Source organism: Myripristis murdjan, chromosome 19 (genome assembly GCF_902150065.1).
Source record: "Myripristis murdjan chromosome 19, fMyrMur1.1, whole genome shotgun sequence".
NCBI lineage: Eukaryota > Metazoa > Chordata > Actinopteri > Holocentriformes > Holocentridae > Myripristis > Myripristis murdjan.
The window spans coordinates 18,064,083-18,087,028 of NC_043998.1; the positions used below are offsets into that span (position 1 = coordinate 18,064,083).

The 22,946-nt window shown below is 42.9% G+C and overlaps 1 protein-coding gene across 1 annotated transcript in view; it reads left to right on the plus strand.

Annotated features, from left to right (window-relative positions):
* The first annotated feature begins 903 nt into the window (after nucleotides 1-903).
* The window catches only part of dnah9 (dynein, axonemal, heavy chain 9), a 116,526-nt gene continuing 94,483 nt past the window's right edge, over nucleotides 904-22,946 (plus strand). Inside the window, exons 1-28 of the mRNA XM_030078418.1 lie at nucleotides 904-1,254; nucleotides 1,397-1,593; nucleotides 1,692-1,850; nucleotides 2,260-2,390; nucleotides 2,550-2,761; nucleotides 4,168-4,401; nucleotides 5,109-5,276; nucleotides 5,751-5,867; nucleotides 5,963-6,113; nucleotides 7,029-7,143; nucleotides 7,288-7,356; nucleotides 9,448-9,574; nucleotides 10,170-10,316; nucleotides 11,003-11,111; nucleotides 12,903-13,144; nucleotides 13,338-13,473; nucleotides 14,934-15,130; nucleotides 15,474-15,736; nucleotides 16,078-16,239; nucleotides 17,170-17,392; nucleotides 17,526-17,692; nucleotides 17,735-17,746; nucleotides 18,227-18,358; nucleotides 19,350-19,509; nucleotides 19,971-20,126; nucleotides 20,646-20,778; nucleotides 22,138-22,415; nucleotides 22,729-22,859. Of these exons, the coding sequence (XP_029934278.1) occupies nucleotides 904-1,254; nucleotides 1,397-1,593; nucleotides 1,692-1,850; nucleotides 2,260-2,390; nucleotides 2,550-2,761; nucleotides 4,168-4,401; nucleotides 5,109-5,276; nucleotides 5,751-5,867; nucleotides 5,963-6,113; nucleotides 7,029-7,143; nucleotides 7,288-7,356; nucleotides 9,448-9,574; nucleotides 10,170-10,316; nucleotides 11,003-11,111; nucleotides 12,903-13,144; nucleotides 13,338-13,473; nucleotides 14,934-15,130; nucleotides 15,474-15,736; nucleotides 16,078-16,239; nucleotides 17,170-17,392; nucleotides 17,526-17,692; nucleotides 17,735-17,746; nucleotides 18,227-18,358; nucleotides 19,350-19,509; nucleotides 19,971-20,126; nucleotides 20,646-20,778; nucleotides 22,138-22,415; nucleotides 22,729-22,859 (4,679 nt within the window). The remainder of the gene's footprint in view (nucleotides 1,255-1,396; nucleotides 1,594-1,691; nucleotides 1,851-2,259; nucleotides 2,391-2,549; nucleotides 2,762-4,167; nucleotides 4,402-5,108; nucleotides 5,277-5,750; nucleotides 5,868-5,962; nucleotides 6,114-7,028; nucleotides 7,144-7,287; nucleotides 7,357-9,447; nucleotides 9,575-10,169; nucleotides 10,317-11,002; nucleotides 11,112-12,902; nucleotides 13,145-13,337; nucleotides 13,474-14,933; nucleotides 15,131-15,473; nucleotides 15,737-16,077; nucleotides 16,240-17,169; nucleotides 17,393-17,525; nucleotides 17,693-17,734; nucleotides 17,747-18,226; nucleotides 18,359-19,349; nucleotides 19,510-19,970; nucleotides 20,127-20,645; nucleotides 20,779-22,137; nucleotides 22,416-22,728; nucleotides 22,860-22,946) is intronic.

The following is a 22,946-nucleotide window of genomic DNA, read 5'->3' on the forward strand; positions in this document are numbered from 1 at the left end:
AACAACACCAACAGCACCAGACACAATAATCAAAATACTGAAAATACTCATTATGGCTATTACTTATTACTTCTACAAGAATACATAATAATTATGACCTCCATCCAATAATTAATTAATTAAATAAATAACACATAATAGTAATAATACAGTTTATTTCTCTAGCAATATAACAACAACAAAAACAAAAAATGACATGCAAAAAAGGAAGTTTAGAAGTTGAAACGAGCAAAATGGACAAATCAAAATACCAGGAATAAAATATGAGAACAATTAAAGCCATAAGACAGACCGAACGAATGCAATGCAATCTAAGAGCAGCGTGAATAACAACAAGCAATACAACACAATGCCGCACAACAACAACAACAACAACAACAACAACAACAATAGAAAATAATAATTAAAACAACAGTGATAATAACGATAAGAATAAGAATAATAACAATGTGCTAAGTAGACTATCATGGATTATTACTATTAGGTCTGTAATCATAGTTTTCTGTCTTGCAGAGGGAAGAGGAGTTGGTTGCTGAAACCGACTTTTATTATTATTTATTATTTTTATTATGTACTTATTTGTGTTTAGCCCATGTGTAAGACAGTAGAGTGAAGAAAGGTCGACTATCTGTGGCGCTTTTCACACTTGCACTGAGCCAGTGCCTCAGTGTATTGTGAGCAGTTTCACTTGTAACTAACAGCTGAACGTGAACAATAGGAGCCCCGGCAGCAGGTTGACCAACCGGCGGGATGTCCTGGTCGTGGGTCAGCTCCGGGTCAGGCTGAAGTCCCCCGAGCAACGACTTCATTATAATGCAAACACAGCGTTACTATGGAGGCCGAGGCACAATCAGTTCATACACAAACCCAGAGCGGCCCGGGACAGCGGCCACTCCTGCAGACATGGACGACTCACCTGCTGCGGACAAGAGACTGGACTACATAGCGGACTGCGTGTTGAGCACTCTGAAACTCAAACAGGAGCGATGGCAGAAATGTATCTCCGTCGAGGAGAACAAGCAGCTCATTCAGGACTTCTTGGAGAAACCCGACCACAGGACCTTGGTGGTGTCGCTGAACGCGGCCGGGCTGCTGCAGCCCGCCGCCAGCGTCACAGCAAACTCCAAAAACAAAGCTGTGTACTTTATCAAGCAAAGCAGAGCTGCGCTCACTCCTGATTCAATGAAAAGCAATTTGGTCCACGGGGATTTGTCTTATGCTCCACTTGATCAGTTTTCTGCTCTAGTTGAGGAGGTAAGCAGAGTGGAATACACTTGTTAATTATTAGATGCACCCAGGGCTTTCTCAGGATGATGAAATTCATTTCTCTGTCACCCACTGTGAAACTGCAGAGCTGTGATTGTCTGCTTTTCCACTCATGTGTTTAACATTGCAGTTAGTGGTGCCACTGCTGTCCAGCGGCAGGAATCACACTGAATGGCCACAGGTAATGTCTCAGGACATGAGGCGCCATGTCCACTCCCTCAAGACTAATGTGTTTGTGATGTCGGGCAAAGTCAAAGGCAAGACCCTGCTGCCCCTTCCTGCAGGTTCAGAGAGAGTGGAGCAAGCTGCACTGGGGAGAGACAAAAGGTAGGCCAAGATCTGTCCTGTACTACATGCAGGAACAGCCATACATGTGCATGTTTAAATGCATTCCTCTGAACTCAAATATGACTTTCCATCTGCAGGGGGGATATTGTGGATAAGAGTGTCATCCACTCCATAGAGTCAGTGGTGATTGAGTGGAGCCATCAGATCCGTGCAGTCTTGAAGAAAGACTCCTCGGAGGCTCTGCTGGAAGGCAACAATCCAACACCGCACACTGAGCTGCTCTTCTGGAGGAACAGGTCAGCAGCTCTTTACTTTAGGTCTGATTACAGACAGACACCACAGAGCCACCGGCAACTCTTGTAATTAGTCTTTTTAGTGGAGTGCTTGGGTGGAAAAAACTCTGATGTATCCCCAAGGGCCTCTGTGTTGATTTCTTTTATGACTTTTTCTGGTGCTACTCATTTTTTTGCGCTTGAGAACACCTGTTTTTATCAAGTACAAAAAAAGTAATTTAGGGACCTGCTCTTCTCTCTGTTGCTTTTCCGTGCTTATGTAGCGCTTTTGTTGATAAGAGCAGAATTATGTCTTTTACTGCCAAATTGTAATAGGACACCCTCTACTTTAGTTTCCATTTATTTTCCTTTTGGAATGTATGGTAACAGCACAAAAACTTGTTTGCTTTCAATTTGTTTTCTGTCCTGGAAGATATGCAGACTTGGAGTGCATCCACTCGCAGCTGAGGACCTCCAAAGTGGCAAAGATGGCAGTGTTGTTAGAGGCCGTGGAGAGCAGCTACTACCCCGCCTTTAGAGACATGCTACAGGACGTCCTTGCAGGTAAAAAGCTTGTAGAACAATAGAGGAACACACATTGAAGTCTGGTTTCCATGGTGTAGCAGGTGCCAGTTTGAAGGTGTAAAGACTTATTTGCAAGGATTCATTTACTCTTGTCACCTACAAGGGCACTGTTTTTGTGTTGCCTTCTTTACTTAACAGCTTTGGAAGAGGCAAAGGACATCTGTACCTACTTGAGGCCCCTACAGCGTCTGTTTGAGGACATGGAGACTGCAGAGTTTCCAGAGGTCAGGGGTCAGATTGGCCCTCTGATGCACACAGTGTGCCTGGTGTGGGCCAACTCCAGATACTACAACACTCCAGCGCGCCTCATCGTTCTGCTGCAGGAGACCTGCAATCTCCTCATCCAACAGGTCAGCAACGGGTCTTAATCAGTGAGGCCCTGTCTTTGGCACTAGGCTTCCACTGCAGCACAAAGAGGCAACTCAGTGGCTGGTATTGTATCTTTTTCCTTGGGATTTTCTGCAGATATAACCTAGGTTTTTGTACGTGGTATTTTTTTTTTTCCTTTTTCGGTTCAGTCATGCTGGCTGCCCATGCTAATTATTTCCTTCCGCCTCTGTTTATTCCAAAACAAACTGCTGTTGCTGCTGGCAGAAATGTAAAAAAAAAAAAAAAAAAATCATTACTGTTCCAGAAGTTTTTATTCAATGTATTTTTTTTTAATGCACATATTGCTAATCTAGTTTGGAAGCTCAAAGTGAAGATTGGCTTTTATTTTAGAAATAAATCTTGCTTTACTTTCAGTACCAAGAAAAAACTTGTGGAAGTTACTTTTCTGTCTGTGATTGATTACCGTGATATATTGTATTTGCATGCAGTGTCTTACAGAGCCCTGAGTCAGAGTACCATGCATCTCTAGGTTTCCAAATGTAAAATCTCTCACTCACCATTGCATTCATTATAATTTGGTGGGTTGGACATCATTGACCATTCACAGACAACAGCAATGGATACTGGGTAAACTTCCAGGTTACCTCTGTAGCCTTCTCTGGCTCAGCTCTGGTAGCCCCTCCAAGTGGTTGCTTTTTAATGAACCATGAGTTTTGACAGACCAGGAGAAAACCACATGGAATAATTTGCAAAAAGATCCACAAGTAGAACCATTTACATTCACTGATGAATTTAAGGGCATCATAAAGGCATGTAGTTATTTCTCTTGATGGTAAAATAAAGGTGAAATAAAAATAAAAATAACACCCTACCAGAGATGATTAAAACAGTAAATTAAAAAAAAAATGTGATTAAATGGCCACAGGCTGGATCATGATTGTGTTTTATAATTTGTTTTCTGTTTTTTTTTTTTTTTTTTTTTTTAACAGACAGTAGGAAAATGGATACCTTTATGAAAAACCTGCAGGTTATTTCTTTAACCTTTTAGCTATCATTATTTGATTTTTTTTTACATCAATATAAATACACTTGAACACTTGAAATAAACAGCACAGATACTGTAAGCCTTTAAGTACAGTACAGAAAATGCCCTGCGCTTTTCTAAGTCCTTAATATAATAACTTGTCCGTGTGAGGATCAGATTAAGTACACAGAAACACCTGCACACTGCACCCTCCAAGAAAAACCCCTTGATGGAGTTTGCAGTCCAAAAATAGACAATGTATTTATCTTGCTCAAAGAAGTGCAAAAAGAGCCCAGTGAAGTTGAAAAGGCAAACGTTTGATCTCATTGTCTGATCTACCCACCTCTTACTGTTACTCTAAGCTTTTTCCACTCATTTACATGAACTGCGCTCCAACACCAGGCCCAGGTTTATCTAAATCCAGAGGAGGTTCTGAGGGCCGAGGTTTCAGAGAGTCTTCTGAAGGTGCAGACAAGCCTGGAGATCCTCCAGCTCTTCAGAAGCACCTATGAGGATCGCAGGGCCAACCTGAGCCAGTACCAGAGGAACGGGAGCTTGGTCAGGCCTTGGGACTTCTCCCCACTCATGGTCTTCTCTGGACTGGACCGCTTTATTAACAGAGTCAAGACCATTGAGGTGAGCACAGTACTATACCAGTGACTCTGCATGTTTAGCACAGTATCTACAAAATGTGTATACTTCACTGCTAGTCTTTTCCCAAAGGAAGCAGTGATGTTTTAGAATTCCAGTATCATTTTTTCCTCCCTGTTATCCAACCACTGGTTTCCATTCATTCCACCATGATATAAAAATGAACTCTCAGAAACTTCAAACTTTCGGCACACCAGTATTTCATGAAGTCATCCACATTAGTTTTCCTAAAAGCAGCAGCACTGCCAAGTTTTGATGACTTGAAACTGGGCAGAGTGAAACACTCCCTCCGCCGGAAAGTAGTCCCTAGGGAAAGGTTATCAGTTATTCTGTGGGTTATGAATGGTGACAACTTTGTTAGATGCAGAATGAGAGCAATATAAGGTGGTTGTTTCAACCAAAAATACACTTTTGAAAATGGAGGGATTTCGATTTCATGTTGCGAAATCCTTAGTATCCTTAATATGTTTATGATGTATATGATTTCGCACATCATGTGGGGTAAACATTGAAAAACAATCTTAGATACATGCAGGAGATGTATCGTGATTGCAGTCCAATGCTTCTCTTTATATCTCTAATAAAGCTATAAGTCCTAACTGACTAACAAACCACAGGCCTCTCCTTGGCAACCATACAGCAGCTTCAGCTTGACGGCACATCTTTCTTTTCCCATTTCTGTTTCCCTGTAGGACATCCTGTTGACAGCTGTGGACCTGCTGAAGCTTGAGAAAATGGAGTTTGGAGGTGTTAGAGGCCGATGCCTCAGCCAGCAGGTCCAGTTCCTCCATCAGGAATTCCTGGACACTTACAAAGTCTGCACAGAAAAACCCTATGACTGCTTGGATGTCAACAATAAGGTACAGAGACTTGTAGGGGTTTTGTTCACTTGCTTGGTGAGAAAAATAGGCTGTCATTCTGTTGAGCTACTTTTAAGGTCAATCCATTTTCAAAAGTGCTTTATGAAAGAGTAGACACAGGCTACAAGCTCAGTGTAATTTCTACCCCTGAATACTTCTCAGTGCATGCTCTTTTCCCTCGATCCAGCAATGACCACCACGGCCTTGCCGTTCAGGCTTTTGTGAAGAAAACTGTTTTTCTGCCAAACTAGACTTTTTTTTTTCCTTACTGTCGTCTAGTTGCTTAACCAAGACGGTCCTGAGTTATAGCAAGAAAAGCAATTTACTTTGCTTGTAAGACCCAGTCAGTTCTCCCCGCTGGATCACTTTGAGCCAGTCAGATGTGAAAAGGAATATGCTGTGCTGGCTGTGCGTTAGCTTGTACCGCCGTGTGGTGCTGTGGCTGTCGGACTAGCTGAGGTGTCTGCCCTCTAGGAGTTTGAAGAAGATGTGAGGCAGTTCAAACTGAAGGTGGATGACACAGACCGCCGACTAGGAGCCGTCTTCTGTCAGGCCTTTGAGGACGCCTCAGGACTGGAACATGCCTTCAAGGTCCGAAGACATAACTTCACACATGCACCTCATCACCTTACACCAGACACACACACTTTTATTTGAATGCCCCTTTGCTCTTTTAATGCGTGCAGGTTCTGGATATGTTTGGCAGCCTGTTGGAGCGCCCCTTAGTGGCTGCGGATGCTCAGGACAGATACCCCCTCCTTGTCTCCATGTTCGATGAGGAGCTACACTGCTGTAAACTCCTCTTCAACAAACACATCCAAAGTGCAGAGGAGCTCGGTGAGGTTCTTATTATAAACTGATTTAACCCCTTACTACCTGGCAGTTCCATCATCGCTGTGTAGCTGAGCTTTGCTGAAACCCACAGAGCTTTATTTTAAACTCTAGCACAGATCCCACAATTTGCAAATGCATCCTAAGTATGTGCTGCTGAATTACCAGGAAATCATGCAAAAGGCATGTAGATATTTTCTGCCGGATGTAAATGCTACAGCCAGAGGCTACTTCAGGGGAAATGTGAGGGAAAATCAGGTATTAAGCAGTCAAACCGTGCTTAGCCATTTTGCACACTGATAGCCCTAGGAAATAATGGTTTATGGGTCAAAAATCCAGTCATCCTGTAAGGCAGTATCAGTAAACAGCACACAGTTTATCAGCCCAACTGGTCTGTGATGCTTTATACCAAAGAATACAGGTAGAGTCAATAGCAGGGATACTCGAGTAGTTCAGGGTAGGGGCTGGTTTTGGAGAATAAAAGGATAAAACATGCTATTATTGATTTCTTTCCTTTCAAAATGTACATATCCCAGTCATTTGTCCTGCTGTAACTAACATGTTAAACAAACTGTGACCACAACAGCAGTAACTTCTTTGCTTTTTAATCCTCTGAAACACCTTATATATCAATTAAACAGTAACAACAACAAACAAAAAAATTACATGACAATGATCGCAAAATTAGAAAAATGAAAAAGAAAAAAAATGAAAAGGCACGCAGGGAACATTACCCACTGATCATACCTGACACCAGAATTTAATTTGTACAAAAAAGTGATCTGCAGCATCTCAATTAATAGAGACGGGACATTGTTCTCTGTTGCATTGCCACTTCACCTGTGCATTCGTATGTAAAAATATCACCCAGTTGTCCTTAGCTCTTTCTTAGCCTAATACATTAATACTGTTCATCCTCAGGTTACACTCCAGTAAATAAGAATATGCCAGCAGTAGCCGGGGGACTGAGATGGGCTCAGGAGCTGCAGGAGCGCCTCCAGGCACCCTTCTCCAAATTCAGACACATCTCCTACCCGTGAGTCCTCTCTTGTCTCTGGCAGAACGTGATAATACTGACTTTTGTGTCAGCGTCAATTAATGCGCAGTCGTTTGTATGAAGGCTGACTTGAAAATAGAAGATGCATATATTATACACCGCAGAGTTGTATGTGCTCCTCAGGTGTCTGCAGTCTGCAGAGGGAGCCGCTGCTGTCCAGAAGTATGAGGAGCTGATGCAACAGTTGGACAGGTGTGTTTATGCTTCATCTCGGCGTATTGCACTGTATGTCATCACATCGAGACATATGTATTTCTGAATGGAGGAGCGGAGGGGAGATTAAACAGAATAGACTGATAGAGCAGGACTTCACTTTGTTCTACACACTTCAGGGAAACTAGTAACCTGAATCAGATGACGACTCCATCTCAATTGGACCCCCCCCCCTCGCCCGCCCACCCCACCCGCTCCATCACTTCACACTGTATTTAAAGTGAACCTTTGCGATTCTGTTAGTCGAGTGTATAACGTTTATGAGGCAGCCCCCCCCCCCGAGGAACAGCATGAAGACGTGCAGCTCCAGGCATGATTTATGTTCTCATTTACTGCGGCGCTGCTCTGTAGATTATTTCACAGGACTCCCATAATCCCACACGCTCTGTCTCTGCTCACTGATGCCAAGTGAGAAATAGCCTTTTAGACCATATCCAACATCAAAACCTGCAAGATAAAGCATCCTATCGGCGGTGGAAGGGTGGGCAAGGGTGTGTTTGTGCCCAACTGAATTGTGTGTGTGTGTGTGTGTGTGTGTGTGTGTGTGTGTGTGTGTGTGTGTGTGTGTGTATGAGTTCTTCTATTTCTACTCTTAGGAAGACCAATTGTCTTCCTAAAAGTGGGAGATTTTGAGTTTAGGTAAAAGATTAGAAAATTAACTTATGGTTAGAGCAGTGGTTTACTTAAAGGACCTCACCTGTGTGTTTTCTTCACACTATATGGGTGTGGGTGTGGTGTTTGTTGGGTGATTATAAGTTGTGAAATCTTTTAGGACCCCCACATGATTTGAAAAATGGTTTGTTGCAATGTAATGTGGGCAACTGCTAGTAAATGGGCCAAACACTGAAAATCACTGGTCCTTGAAGTACATTCTGCTGATGTATTGTACATGGTACCTGGTACAAATTTAATACAATTTTTATAGGCTCTCTGTAAGCATCAGAAACTGGGCCATCATAAACACACACACTCACAAACCCAGTAGTACATTTCAAATGAGCTACTTTTTATTTTTATGTGCATAGATTTTGTACATTAAAAGTTCTGCCTCTATGTAAGTAAAATATCAGCACAGTAATGTTTCTGCTCGAGTAGCACTTTCCACTTCTCTGTCCACCGGTGGGTTAGAGTAAGGGATTGGGAAATTAATCTAGTCAGTGATGGTCCTCGAAAGTATAGCAATACGAATGCGTGTGTGTGGATGTGTGTGCATGAGAGAGATACACCACTCACACATGTACACACGCTCGTTCCTTACGCTTCACATGCTTAATATCACTCCTTCGCTTTGTGTCCCTGCACCCAATCTAATGGAATGATGAACAACACCGGTTCTTTGCCCTCAATTTACTCCCATCAGAAATTAGAGCCCCTTGTTATGCCGTAATAATCGCCGCCCCCGCCGCTGACGAACGCCACCGTCATTATACATATTCCAGTCAGGAACGGGACGGGCATCCTCACTCATTACCCCCGCAGACAAAATGCTGTGTGATTTATGGCCATGACCAAGGCATTTGATTGCCTCTGCGTCTGCTGTGCCACTATCAGGAAATGAAGCTCACAGCAGAAATCCAATAAGGAGCACACAGCGCACACTAAAGTCCTCATCATAATCGTGGCTATTTACAGATTGATATAGCTGTACAGAGCCCTGACATATTGTCTGTTCCCAGCCGTTTGCAGATGAATCAGCTCTTATCCTCATATGCCCCCCCTACCCCAATCCCCCTGTTATCCCCCCATATTGTTGGCTTGATATGGCAAGCGAATCACACTGCTCATTTTGTTTACAACCTCAGAGGACTGGAATAATGGCTCAATCATATGCCTTTTAGCCGCTTATTTTGTTTGTTATGCTAATCTTCATGATGTGAGCCACTCTCGCGCTCGTGGCCTCGCGAAATAAAGGCCTCGGACCGATTCATGGGAGCACGAGGCGACGTTATTCCCACGCAGTTAATGCAGAAATTGGAGCGAGAAGGAACAGGGTGGTTTTCTTCGATATTAACTCGCCGGCGATTGTGATTTCAGATTAGACCGGTGCCTCCTTGTGCTTTTGTGTTCCAGATACGCCACCAGCCTGTACGAGGCATGGACGGAGACCGTGGGCGAGAGGTCCCAGTACAACCTCAGCCTGCCATTAATCAGAAGAGACCCTACGACACGTCTGATCTCAGTCAACTTCAACCCTCAGGTTGCTGCTTTAGGCCTGTATGGCAGAATGACTGATCCCATACTGGCTGCTGGACTGCTCAGTTTTAACACACCATTTCTTTTGAATAGCAGTGAATACCAGCCTCAGCCAAGGATTTTCACTACTGGGCCGATACTGATGTTTTATTTAATGTTGGACATCAGCCAGTTGATGTCATTGACCTCTTTTTGTTTTTAGTTTCATCAGTTTATTCAGTTATTGGGTTATTAATATTTTTTGCAAATTAATTCTTCTTTTTAATGACAGCAGTGCACCTCGTACTGTTTCACAAGTGTGGCGGGTCACCCTGCCTTAATGAGCTGCTAATTAGTTGTGTTTAAACTGAGAGGTTTAGTGTCCCATGATGGTTTAAAGGTGCATACCAGTGATTTTGCATGTCTGATATCTACAAAATGTGTATACTTCATGCAAAAAGCAGAATTCTGGGAGACACACAGAATATATTTTTAACTTCGGCTTCCAACCCCAAATATCAGAATCAGCCTTCATAAATCTGTCAGTGGAAACTGATACGAATGCAGTTTTGTAATGAATGTCCTGAAATATCTGCTTGTGCTTCTGTCTGGGTCTTTAGCTGGTGTCTGTGCTGAGGGAGGTGAGGTACCTGGAGGCCAGGCAGACCGAGGCGGTGCCTGACACTGCAGCGCAGATCTACACCACCAGGGGGCAGCTGTGGCAGTATGTGGCCAACCTGGAGCTCACTACGGGACGATACAACAAGGTTGCTTTAGATCAGGCTAAACATTGCTATTAAATTCTATCAGGGGCAGGGATGAATATTACTTTAAGTTTTTGCAGTAGCTGTAATTACTGTTTCTATACACATGAAATTAACAGAAATGTATGATGTTGATTGTTAAGTATGTATAGATGTAAGGATGTACACAATGTGTGTGCTGATTGAATGATGGACTGGATGATGGAAAAAACATATTAAAAAATGGCTTTTTGCTCGAGACTAGATCACACACTTACTCAAGAAGCTTACTTCCATTGTGGCTCGTAATGGGAATTGGGTATGGGGGGCAAAATGGCAGTTTCAATAATGTAGCGTGGAACAGTACAGCAGCACAGACAGATGTAATTAACTTGGGATGGTTCCCACAAAGTACGCTCAGAGATATTGCAGGTACCTCAATAAGGTAATTACATTTTAACAAATACAGCAATACAAAGCCTCAAGTGCACAAAAGTGCAAGTCCAATTAAGCAGTGCCAATGTGGCACAATCCAGAGATGGTGACTTTTTAATGAGGATGACACCCCGCTGTGATGATTTGGGCTTTTGTGTGTGGCTTTTTGATGGCAGTTATATTAAAGTGATTTTTTCTATATGTGTTTAATGGAGGCTGGAAATCAAATCTCTCTCTTTGTCTTTTGCACTGCCTCTCTCACCGTTTGGCTGCAGGTGATGTGCTCTGTGTTGGATGTGGAGTATCCCCTGGTTCGCCGCCAGCTGAAGGCCATTGACACTCAGCTCAAAGAGGCAGAGGAGAGCCTAACCTGGAACAGTCAAGGTCAGGAGTCGGTTACTCACCAGTTGGATATTTGACACATACTGTTCTCAGGGAATGGCACGATTACACACGAGCACCATCGGAAGTTCAAGCAGAAATGTCTTGCACTGCAAACACTTTAAGTCTGTGATTGTTCCCCCATTTTTGACCAAATATACACATGCACGTCTACTTTGTCAGCATTTTCTGTTGAATCCGGTGATACCAAGGCTGAAGCTGCCTGACATTTACTTTTCCTGTGACGGGCAGCTCTGCTATGTCAAAATCAGGCTTTTCCAACAGAAATTTCCTTTAAATGGTTCTTTATTTCTGTGTTCGATCCCTCAGATATACATAATAAACATACACTGGAAATGTTCACCGTTTTCTGCTGAATCTAATGATACCAGGTAATCTGTCGTGTAGCTTCCCCTTGCCAAGCTCCATCATGTCAAAATCAGGCGCACACACACACACACATACACATATTATACATCTGAAATGCTCATTGGTTTCTGCTGAATCTGTTGATATCAGGATTGAAGCACTCTGACATTTTTACACAAACATAGACAAGTTATACATCAAAAACATTCAGGGTTTTCTGCTGAATTGAATGATGAAGTAATCTGACCTCCACTTTTGATGGTACGACCCTCACAAGCTGACAATATCATGTGGAGATCTAATTGGCGCATTCTGTGCTCAAAGAATAGCACTATTACATGCTCCACCTGCTGTATTTCACTTTCCCTTTTCTTTGTGTGTTCAGCCTTGATGTCTGATGCTACTCATGAAAACTAACAGGTTATTCTACAATATGTCTCAAGCAAACCGCTGTTGTTGCTGCCAGAAACTCATGGATTTTTCCCACCAGAGGCCTGCCAGATATCGAATGCTTTGAACAGTTAATGCAAAAACTTTCACGAACTTTCTCGCTATCGCAAGCGATGAGATGGAGAAGCAAAGTGGACATTTGTTTATATAAAAACTCCCTCTCCCTCCCTCTTCCTGACATTTCCTCCCAACCTTGTCGTCTCTAAGGCAGAACAGCCATGAGAGATGACATGTACAGTTCACCCACAGAGGCTTTGCATTTCGGAGAGGATCTGTAATAGGAATAGGAGAGGTGCTGAATCATTGATACGCTCTGACAGACAGAGCATCGTCCAGGATCCCCCAAAGAGAGCGTAGATGGAATGAGAAGAGTTTTAATGGTACAAGCCAAGGCACTGGCCTGTCTTTGGGGACGGGTATGGCTGCGAGACATGAATGGGCTGCCTGCAACAAGCTCCCAGCTCCTCTGTGGCTGTTTTATGTGGTCTGTGTGTGCACTATAGTTACTATAGAAAGCTTTTTTTTTTTTTTTTTTTGTATGAGTATTTTATGGAGTATGTCTGCAGTAGATTTATTTGGGGAGAGTGCAAAGGTTAAGAATTCTCCCTTTACGTCTTCTGACCCTGACAAGCAAAAGATTATGCACTGAAAGATATATGTAAAGTATATTTCCCACGTGTAAGAAAGCATTCCTTTTTAGGATTGATAAGATCATATTCACATGAATGTTATCGCTGCATTCCTGTGCATTATGTATTAAATGCTTAGAAGAGTACATGCCTCTCCTTTCTGTGTTGAGTTTATCCAATAAAAATATTAAAGAGATGTGATTTTACAGGGTTTTTTTTCCAGGATGTCCAGGAGTTTGATCACAAACCTCTTCACTTCCAACGAGTGGGTGCCACGTTCCTGCGTTTTTTCCTGCCCTTTTATCGAGTTCCTCATCTGACCTCTCGATCGTCTGTCTCCTTTCAGGTATTTGGCAGTACATCCAAGAGTTGCGCGACTCTGTTTGCGACCTGGAGAGCTGCCTCCAGAGGACCAAGGATAACTTGGAGGAGGTCCAGAGGTGCATGAAGACCTGGGCCAGCCCGATCTTCGACAGGAAGGAGGGCAAAAAAGACACGCTGCTCAGTCTGGACGACAGGGCTGAGAGGCTGGACCGGTTTTACAGTCTGATACGATCCTCCGGAGAAAAGATACATTTCCTTCTTAAGGTGGTTCATTTATCAATACAGTGTGTGTTTTAAACGGCAAACTTAAAACTCACTAGAAATTTCGTTTATGTTTCATCATCCTTTCGCTCCATGCCATGAGATTACAATAATTCATGACTTGGAATGTTTGAGTAAGTTTAATAGGATATAAGAAGATGTTTCAGTATGGATCTGTGACTCTGTCGTGCCTCAGAGCAACCTGGAGCTGCTGAGAGCCGAGCCGAGCTCTGAGGAGTGGAGGGCCTACGTCGAGTATGTCGACGACATGGTCATAGACGGCTTCTTCAACAGCATCAAGTGCTCGCTCAAGTTCTTCCTGGATAACACAGGTAGGGAGGTCACGCAGGAGCGGGTAAAATGGCATGATACACAGAAAAATCGAAAAAACGTAGATCAACGTTTTGATGGACCCTTGTTGCCCTCCTGGCCGTCGTTCCCAAGATTTCTCCTGTCTCCGTGCCTTTGTCTTTTTTTGGAGGTTTTTCTTGCTTGCTGTGCGGGTTCAGGTCAGGGGGTGTCATTTTGTTTTCTCTCAGCTGTGGGCCTGTAAAGCCCTTTGAGACCAACTGTGATTCAGGGCTAGAGATGAACGTGAACTTCAAAATCTGTAGTGCCTTACATTTCCTAAGGTGTGTTCTCATAACACATTACAAATGTGGAAGATGTAGAAGGTGGTACCACATCCCCTGTGTTTGGGTGATGAAACATATTTGCTGCAGTAGTTTACATATGTTGTCATGTTACTCGAATTTTAACCCTTTAAAACCTGAGCAGATTCATTTAATTTCTTTCAAAAATATGTGTAAAAATGAAAATGACCCAAATGACCCAAAAATGAAAAAGAACTTTTTTTTTCCCATAACATAATTTTATATGTAAAATATATTATCACAATCATGAATTAATAATTACACTCAATAGTTTTCTGGAATTATTTCCCTTCTTTCTTTCTTTCTTTCTTTCTTTCTTTCTTTCTTTCTTTAAATTTTTCTCTTATTTTTGATTTTATTTTTAAGCTTATTTTCTTGTAACCTTTCACTAATTTCTTGCAAATTTTCAGGTTAAGCTGCTCATTGCCTTTTTCCCCCCCATGTTTTTGAAATATCACAATATTTTTCACTGAGTCTCTCAATATTGATATTGTGGCGCCGTTGAAGGGATGACCATCAGTGCTTTTACAAAATATTCACGGTATGATATTTTTGATGAGCAGTAATGAGTAATGTGGATTTGAATACCAAGCAGGTAGAGACAAATAATAGAAGACTCGGAGGAGTTTGCTAGGCTCAGAAAACTGCATTGCTTTACTGTAGGGCTGCCTTTAAAACCAGGAAAAGACAACACTGATGCCAGATCACAATACTACAATGTCCAAAATTTCAAATGATATCTTGTCTTATGTCATAATATTGATGTAATATTGTTATATTGCCCAGCCCCACTGCCATAAAGCAGTAATGTTACACATGGGCTTTCTAGCAACTTTTCAGCAGTGGCGTTTGATATGTTGGTGTGCGTCTTTCTTGGCTCTGGATTTGACTCCTGGCACCAGTTTTGTCAACCAGTTAAGGTGGACTGGGATCCAGTTCAAGATGTGGAGGACCGGTGCCAGACTGCAGCTTTCTAGGACTTATTCCTCCTCTACTAACAGTGCCAGTCCCCACGTATACCTCCCCTGGATCTGGCACTAGGATGGCAATTATCCTATGAACGTACTGAACATTTATAAACTCCAGTATTCAATCTTCTCTTCTCTTGCTGTAAACTCTTTTCTTTTCTTTTGGTCCAGACCAAAGAGCAGGTGTGGCCCCGCTGTTTGAGGTCCAGCTGGATCTGAGGGTTCCTGACATGGTGTTCATTCCCTCTCTGGAGTTCGGGGCAGCAGACGGCTTCTGTGACCTGGTGGAAAGCCTCATCAACGACGTTTACAGGATCTCCTCTCTAATGCCGCGCCTCGCACAGCACTGCCCCTTTCCTCACTACCAGGTACTGACACTTTGCTGCAGCCCCAGACCAAATGCATGCCGTGTAACCCTTGCACACAAAACATCTGGTCCCTCTTTCAAGCTTAAAACCTGTTTACAAGTGTTTCACTGCGGTGCGATAATTCAATTTACCTCCAATGCAATTAAACCTGTTTCAGGAATTTGCTGGAAAATGAGGCAGCAAAAGGGAGATCACTCCATTAGTATCAATGAACTATCATTTGAGTCAATAAAATTCTCAGTATAAGTTAATTAGCAGTGGAATCAAGTGAAATTATCTCAGCCACAAGACAGGCATCTCTTTTTTTCTTCGGCTGGTTTCTATGCTGTCCTCTCTTCTGTAGGCGGACATGGAAGACATGGCCGACCTGGCGGACATGCGTCAGTTGTTGATGGATCGGGTCCAGGGCGTCGTGGCAACGTGCTGTGAGTTTAGCAACTCTCTGGAGCGCTACGCCTACCTGTACGTGGACGACAGGAAGGAGTTCATGCGTCAGTTCCTGCTGTACGGCCACGTTCTGACCAGCCAGGAGGTCGAGGCTCACGCTGAGGACGGCGTCCCAGAAACCCCCCCGACGCTCGACAGCTTTAAGGAGCAGGTGGATGGGTGGGTATTGTCTGCACTGTGTGCATGTGAGTGTGGATCTTAACTTTGTTCAAACAAGTGAGAAGATCTGCCACTGGAGTGATAATTTCCTGATTCAAGTTTCGTCTTTGTGATAGCACCTGACATCTCGCCTTGGCTCAAGATATCAAAACTTTATAGAGCATTCATGAAATATGTAGGATTTTCTCACTCCGCTAGCAGAATTTACAGAGAAACTCCAGTTTTAAGGCAAAATATGAGCCCAAATGACTTGTTAAGGCAGACATTTTTGCAGAAGTGCATGCTTTACTCTTCAAAATACATGTATTTTTGCAGTGAAGTGTATTTTGTCATGATCACAGGTACGAGCAAATCTACGAGGAGGTGCAGGGCCTGGAGCCGGTGTGTGTGTTCCAGGGGTGGATGAGGGTGGACGGCCGTGCCTTTAAGAGTGCCCTGCTCAACATCATCAAGAAATGGAGCTTTATGTTCAAGCAGCACCTCATTGACCATGTCACCAACAGGTGTAGTGTCTCATTTTACATGCAGGTTTATGCAGAGAGATTTAAAACGTGTTAAACATAAAGGATTACATCACTTACCACAATGGCAGAATATTCATATTTTAACAAGTCATTGAACCTGCTGGTGACTCTTTAACCCCTTACTGTTCTGGCCCTTTCATAGCCACATTTAGGTGAGGGTCAGGGGATCTTCATGGAGAAATAAAAGGTCAACCTGATGATTGATTTGAGATGCAGCTCAGCATCAAGTTATTGTAGCCAAAAATCTGTAACAAATTTTTATTTTTATTTATTTAGAGTGTATAATGGTTAGAACATTATGATGGGAGCACATGGCCATTCACATGGTCATGAGTTGTAGAAGCAACTGTTACACAGATTAAATGGTCAAAAATCTCACCAGCACACCACATTAGGACACCAAGACCTTGAGGAACATCACAGAAAAAATCATGCTGTGGTTTGGTGGCAAAAGCATTTGACATTTTGATTTTCCGGTGATTGGTTAGTGAACACCTCTGTCTGGAAACTGCTCAGAAATTCGCCCTTTACCTTCAGTGAACCTGGAAAACCAGACATCCTCTGAAAGCTCTAGGTCTCCAGTTTGTAGCTGTAAAGTTTCATGAGGCTGCAATCATCCTGGTATCCTAGTGAAGAGTCACCAAGTGTCATTTTCTTGAGAATGGTAGAATGATTTGACTACTGCTTTGTTTAAAGATTTCATCTTATTTCAAGACAAACTCTGAGTAAGGTTTTAATGGAAATAGGTTGAATTATCTTATCCCATTGACACAAGTTCAATTTGTTCAAAGAAAAATGGGATTTTAAGACTGAGCGTGAGACTAAATGACTTGTTAAGGGCCACATTTGTTTCAGTACATTACTTTTCATGCTGTGCATACATTAATAATGACAGCCATCTATCTCCAGTCTGACAGATCTGGAGAAGTTCATCAGTGTGGCCGAGGCTGGGCTGGGGCGACGGGTGGAGGAGGGCGACTACGGCGGCCTGGTGGAGGTTATGGGTCACCTGCTGGCTGTCAAGGAGAGACAAAACACCACGGATGCCATGTTTGAGCCCCTGCAGCAAACCATTGCTCTGCTTAAGACTTATGAGCAGGAGCTGCCTGACGTGGTCTACAAACAGCTGGAGGTTAGAACTGATAAATACAGACCGTAGGCTTTTATTCTCCAGAGCCTAATCTGTTTTGTGAAACACAACATTTTCTTTCTATTTTCCTCTCTGTCTTCCTGTCTTTCTTTTTGTCCTATTGTTCTGTGCGCAGGAGCTGCCGGAAAAGTGGACCGATGTGAAAAAGCAGGCGGTGCTGGTCAAACAGCAGGTGGCGCCACTGCAGTCGATCGAGGTGGCAAGCCTGCGCAGGAAGTGCGCTTCTTTTGATGTGGAGCAACACACCTTCAGAGAGCACTTTCGTAAACAGGGACCCTTCAGGTAAAATAAATACTGTCAAATCACATTTAAAGATTTTTAAAGATTTTTATTTCAGTCGTAAGTGCGTAAGGTCATTGAACACCTTTGAAAAGATCATCACCGGGAAAGTCCCCCTCCCTCTCCTAACCCACGATAATAGAGAGCTGTTATCATCGCACAGCTCTAACATCAGACAAGGCTAATTGAATCTCAACATAATGATAATTAATTCATAGGTATGCTTCGTCATAATGTCTAATTGTCATATTAGTTATGTGCGTAATTGGTCTCTTAATAACCTGGTGATTATTTTCCCATTAATGTCATGCAAGTCATTGTTAATTGTCACAGTGTGCTGGGAATTCTGCCCTGCTTATGCTGCAGCCAAATCAGGCTTAGCACAACTACAGCTGGTCATTACCTAAATACAGCTACCATGTTTGTGTGTGTGTGTGTGTGTGTGTGTGTGTGTGTGTGTGTGTATGCATTTCGATGGGCGTCATGTGTTTGCATGTGTGCATGTGCATTCATGCATTGGTCCAGGCTTGACAGCAGGAACCCCTACCAGATGTTGGATGCATCCCACCGGCAGATCCAGGAGCGGGAGGCGGTGATGGCCTCTCTGATGGAGTCTGCCAGCCTGTTCGAGGTCACCGTCTCAGACTACAGACAGCTCCGCCAGTGCAGGTGAGCCTCAAGATGGAGGCTGGAACGAGATGACTCCGCAAGCCCGTGCCCAAATCGAAGCAAATGACCCACTATAATCAGGGTGGCAAGAGCACCAGACACCCGCTAAATGTGTAAATATTTGCAGCGGTGGGTAGATTTTCTTAGTCCATCAGACACGGCGGCGGGTTAAATGAAATAGGCTGCAGTTCTGTGTTGTGAAAAGGTTCAAGCTGCAAAAACAGCAAAAAATGAAAACAAAGTAGAAATGTCTAAGAAAAGAAGATTGTTTAATGACTGAGCGGGGAAAAGAACAAAACATGATGATGTTGTGTTTGCTTTGCCAGATTTATGTCTCAGATAAGATGCAGTTAACTTTGTTTGACACGGGGATATGAAACTTAAAACTGCAAGCAACTAACTCTTTATAACCTGAGCAAATTCACAATCAGAATCAGAGTCAGTATCAGAAATACGTTCTAGAAGAGAAAATGTAAATAAGCATAAGTGAAATCATAAGAAAGTAGAAAAATAAGAAACATGTAAAAATATTTAGGTCAGTATAAATTCACTTGATTTCTCTCATAAACAACAGAAAAAGGTGATCAACAAATTAGCAGAAAATTACCAAAACAATAGCAGAAATTTTGCAAAAAAAAAAAAAAATTAAAAGAAAAAGAGCAAAGAAGAGAAAATGAGCAAAAAAAGGAAATAACATAAAATCAAAAAATTTAATTTTAAACAGTTTTTACAACTATTAAAATGACCCGTTTAAAGGTCAGATCAGTGATGGTGGATCAACGTCAGATTTCTTGTGTTTGAATGTTTAAAGGACCACCAGCTGGTAAAAAAAAAAAAAAAAAAAATCCACCAGACACTGTGGCAGATGGACCAAACAGTTAATTTGCCACCCTTGTAACAGACATGCTCTTTTACATTTGCAATCATTGTCCCGGGCCTCGCCGCTATCACGCAGCTTAATTTGCTTTGTGCCCTCTGCTCCTTTCCCGAGGCGCGAGGTGGGCCTGCTGAAGGAGCTGTGGGACATGATCACAGTGGTGGAGTCCAGCATGGCCGCCTGGAGGACGACTCCCTGGAGAGATATCCATGTGGAGGAAATGGAGTTGGAGTGTAAACGGTTCTCTAAAGATATACGAGCGCTGGATAAAGAGGTAAGGGAAGGGAGAGGGGAGGAAAAGGCTCTTGTAAGAAAGAGGACGCCGATGATAAAGGCTTTAGAAGCAGACTTGCAAACTGGCTGGGAAAATGTAGGTGTGGAAAGTAAATGAGTGTTGCTCTGTCGAGGGGGCTTTGAAACAGACGCTGGCCTCCCTCTGGCTCTGTGGCTAACAGTAGACGTGGTTTTGCCGGGTAGCTCCCACAGTGAATGCTGTAACTGTGTGAAAGTGAAGCAGGGTGTGAACCTTCACAGGGACCCTGCATTTATCTAGGGATCTCCCCCTGGTTAAATAAAGGTTAAAAAAGGTAGGTAGGTGCATGATTTTATATTGCACAGAAAAGGACAGATTTTATTCCAGGAAAGGAAAACTACCTCAATACATAGCAAAGCCTCAAGCTGCAGTTCCCCTATTCCCTGTCCAAAGCTCTGACTCTTTGCTGTTGTTTCTGGAAGGTGAGAGCGTGGGAGGCCTTCACAGGTTTGGACAGCAAGGTGAAGAACCTCCTCACCTCCCTCCGGGCCGTGGCTGAACTCCAAAACCCGGCAATACGAGCCCGCCACTGGCACCAGCTGATGGCTGCCACCGGAGTCCGCTTCACTATGGATCAGGTTCTCCGTTTATTCTCGGCGATATGCAATAAGATCTCAGAATTTTATAGATGCAGTTGTGTTTATGACTTTGGGTGAATGCTTTCAAATTATGCTTTGTGTTTATGAGCTATGCACTCAGAGCAAATGTGTTTAACGTTGTTCTTTTTTTTCATATCCGAAGCGAGCTGCTGTGCTAACAATGTGCCAATAATAGAAGGGTGATACACACAAGGCATTTTTTTCCTCAGTTATTTTCTTACTTTGTTCCCCAGCCCCTTCTGAGTGTTAAGTAGGCCTGTTTGTGCTGCAGAGGGGTGTTCGGGGGAGAGTTGTTTGTAATTCTCAGCTGTTTTGCTCTTACAAAAAAGTGTTATGAAGGCTAAATTGGTCCGCTTTGATATCTATTTTTAAATGAAAATCAGCTATCTCAGCTGCTGCCCACCAGTAATGTGTAATTTTGCTAATACTATCATATTATATAACGCGGCTTATGGTGAATTGCAGGTAAAAATGATGATATGATTTTTCTATGAGCAGGAGACCACTCTGGCTGACCTGCTGCAGCTGAACCTGCACTGCTTTGAAGAGGAGGTGAGAGGCATCGTGGACAAGGCTGTGAAAGAGATGGGCATGGAGAGAGTCCTTTCTGAGCTCAACTCCACTTGGACGGGTACAATAACACAACAAAGTCACACTGAAGTCCACACATCCTTGTTAGTTAATTGCCCATATCATAATGTACACGTATTTAACAACAAATCAACAATTAATTTTAGGCAAGACCCTTAATATATATACCCCAGCGGTCACTAAAATGCTTAGGCAAAATGGTCCACACCACAGGCTCAGTGGTGCAGTAATGTGGTCCTGCATTCTGTATACGTTTAGTCCGTATGCAATGTGATTTGTGTTTGTTCAGCCATTTTGTGACCACTGGGGTGTCGGCCAGACAGCAGACTGGAGCTTTACAGAGGCTGCTCAACAGCAATAAATTACTACATTAATTCTGATACATTAGTATAATTACCGTAAAGAAATGAGACCATAACTGAGAAGATTAGCACCTTCTATTGGCTTCTACACTGCATTTTACTTTGCTTACATATGCTCATCTCCCGATTCAACACTATCACAATACTGGGGTGCCGATTTGATATGTATTGTAATTCTACAAGTATTGTAATTGGATAATTCAACGTGATTCGATACAAGTGCTGAGATTCCTGAGATTGCTTTTTTAACACTAGACCATGGGAAAAAGTTGAATCAAACACTTCTAGAGACTGTTTGTGCACATAAAGTTTTTAAGTATATAAGCACTTAAGTATGGACATGTATTCTACATATATTGCAATTTGATATTATGATGTATTGCGATTTTGCTTTTTTTTTTTTTTATTGTATCAATTCAGGAATCAAAAAATCTACATACATAAAAAAATCATTAAAAAAAAGAATTGCGATACTTATGTGACCTGATACTTTTTACAGTTTATTTTTCCCATCTCTAATTGCTTTATGGCACAAAACAGGAAGAGGGCGCTGTTCTTCCCGTGCAAACAGAGCTGATGCGTTGAGAGAATCTGATGGATGGGCTGAAAAGCTGAAGGAAAAATCACTTGGAGCATGTTTATAATTTTTAGCGCAGAACTTTGACATCCCGTTAAAGACAGGAAGCAATCAGAATCAGAATTTGAAATATGTTTTTACTGTTAAGAGATACTTGCAATAGCACAGAGGCTACCAATGACCTCAACCTTGGACTCATGTGTTTACAGTAACTGTAGTAAGCTCTGATACTTAATTCGAAAATGATATATTGATGTGTAAAAATGGTACAAATTGCGCCTTTAATTCAGGAGAAACATACAGTCTGTTGTATTTGATTATAGTTTCATCATATTTACACTGTAGAACAGACTGTCCCTTCAGTCTGTGCTTGCACCCTGGCTCTGTTTCAACACCTGAAATTTTCATCCAGCTGTCTATAGTTTATGAGCTATTGACAGAGTGTATCGATCCGCTCCAGGTATGCAGTTCCAGTATGAGCCCCACCACCGGACCCAGGTGCCTTTGCTGCGCTCGGATGAGGACCTGATTGAGACCCTGGAGGACAACCAGGTGCAGCTGCAGAACCTCATGTCGTCCAAGTACATCGCCCACTTCCTGGAGGAGGTGTCGTCATGGCAGCGCAAGCTGTCTGTGGCCGACTCAGTCATCTCCATCTGGTTCGAGGTGCAGCGGACCTGGACCCACCTGGAAAGCATCTTCATCGGCTCAGAGGACATCCGCTCACAGCTGCCTGAGGTTACACACACACACACACACACACACACACAAGTTAATCAAAGATACAACACCAGTCACGTGCATGCTGGCATTAACCTGCTTCCTTGTTGCCGTGTGAAGCCAGACTAGCATGACTGTCATCTTTAATTAGGAATTCATTAATTACCTCAGTCTTACTTTAAGAAATAAGAATTACACGACTCCTTAATTGCCCCCATGATGTTTGGCTGTGCTTAAGCCCAGATGTTTGCTGTTAAATCTTTCTGATTCTCCTTCCCTCCTGTGGGAACCTAAATCTCCTGGCCGGGCTCCCTTGTGAAATCCTCTGTAGGACTCCAAGCGCTTTGAAGGGATTGATGCCGATTTCAAAGAGCTGGCAAATGCAGCCCATAAAACACCTAACGTAGTGGAAGCCACCAATAAACCAGGCCTGGTCGGCAAACTGGAGGACATTCAGAGCAGGTGAGGGCTGGGGTGGAGATTGATGGTGCTGTATTTTTCTCTTCCTTTTATCTGTTACAAAATGCACTCGGGTTGTGTAGAGTGTGT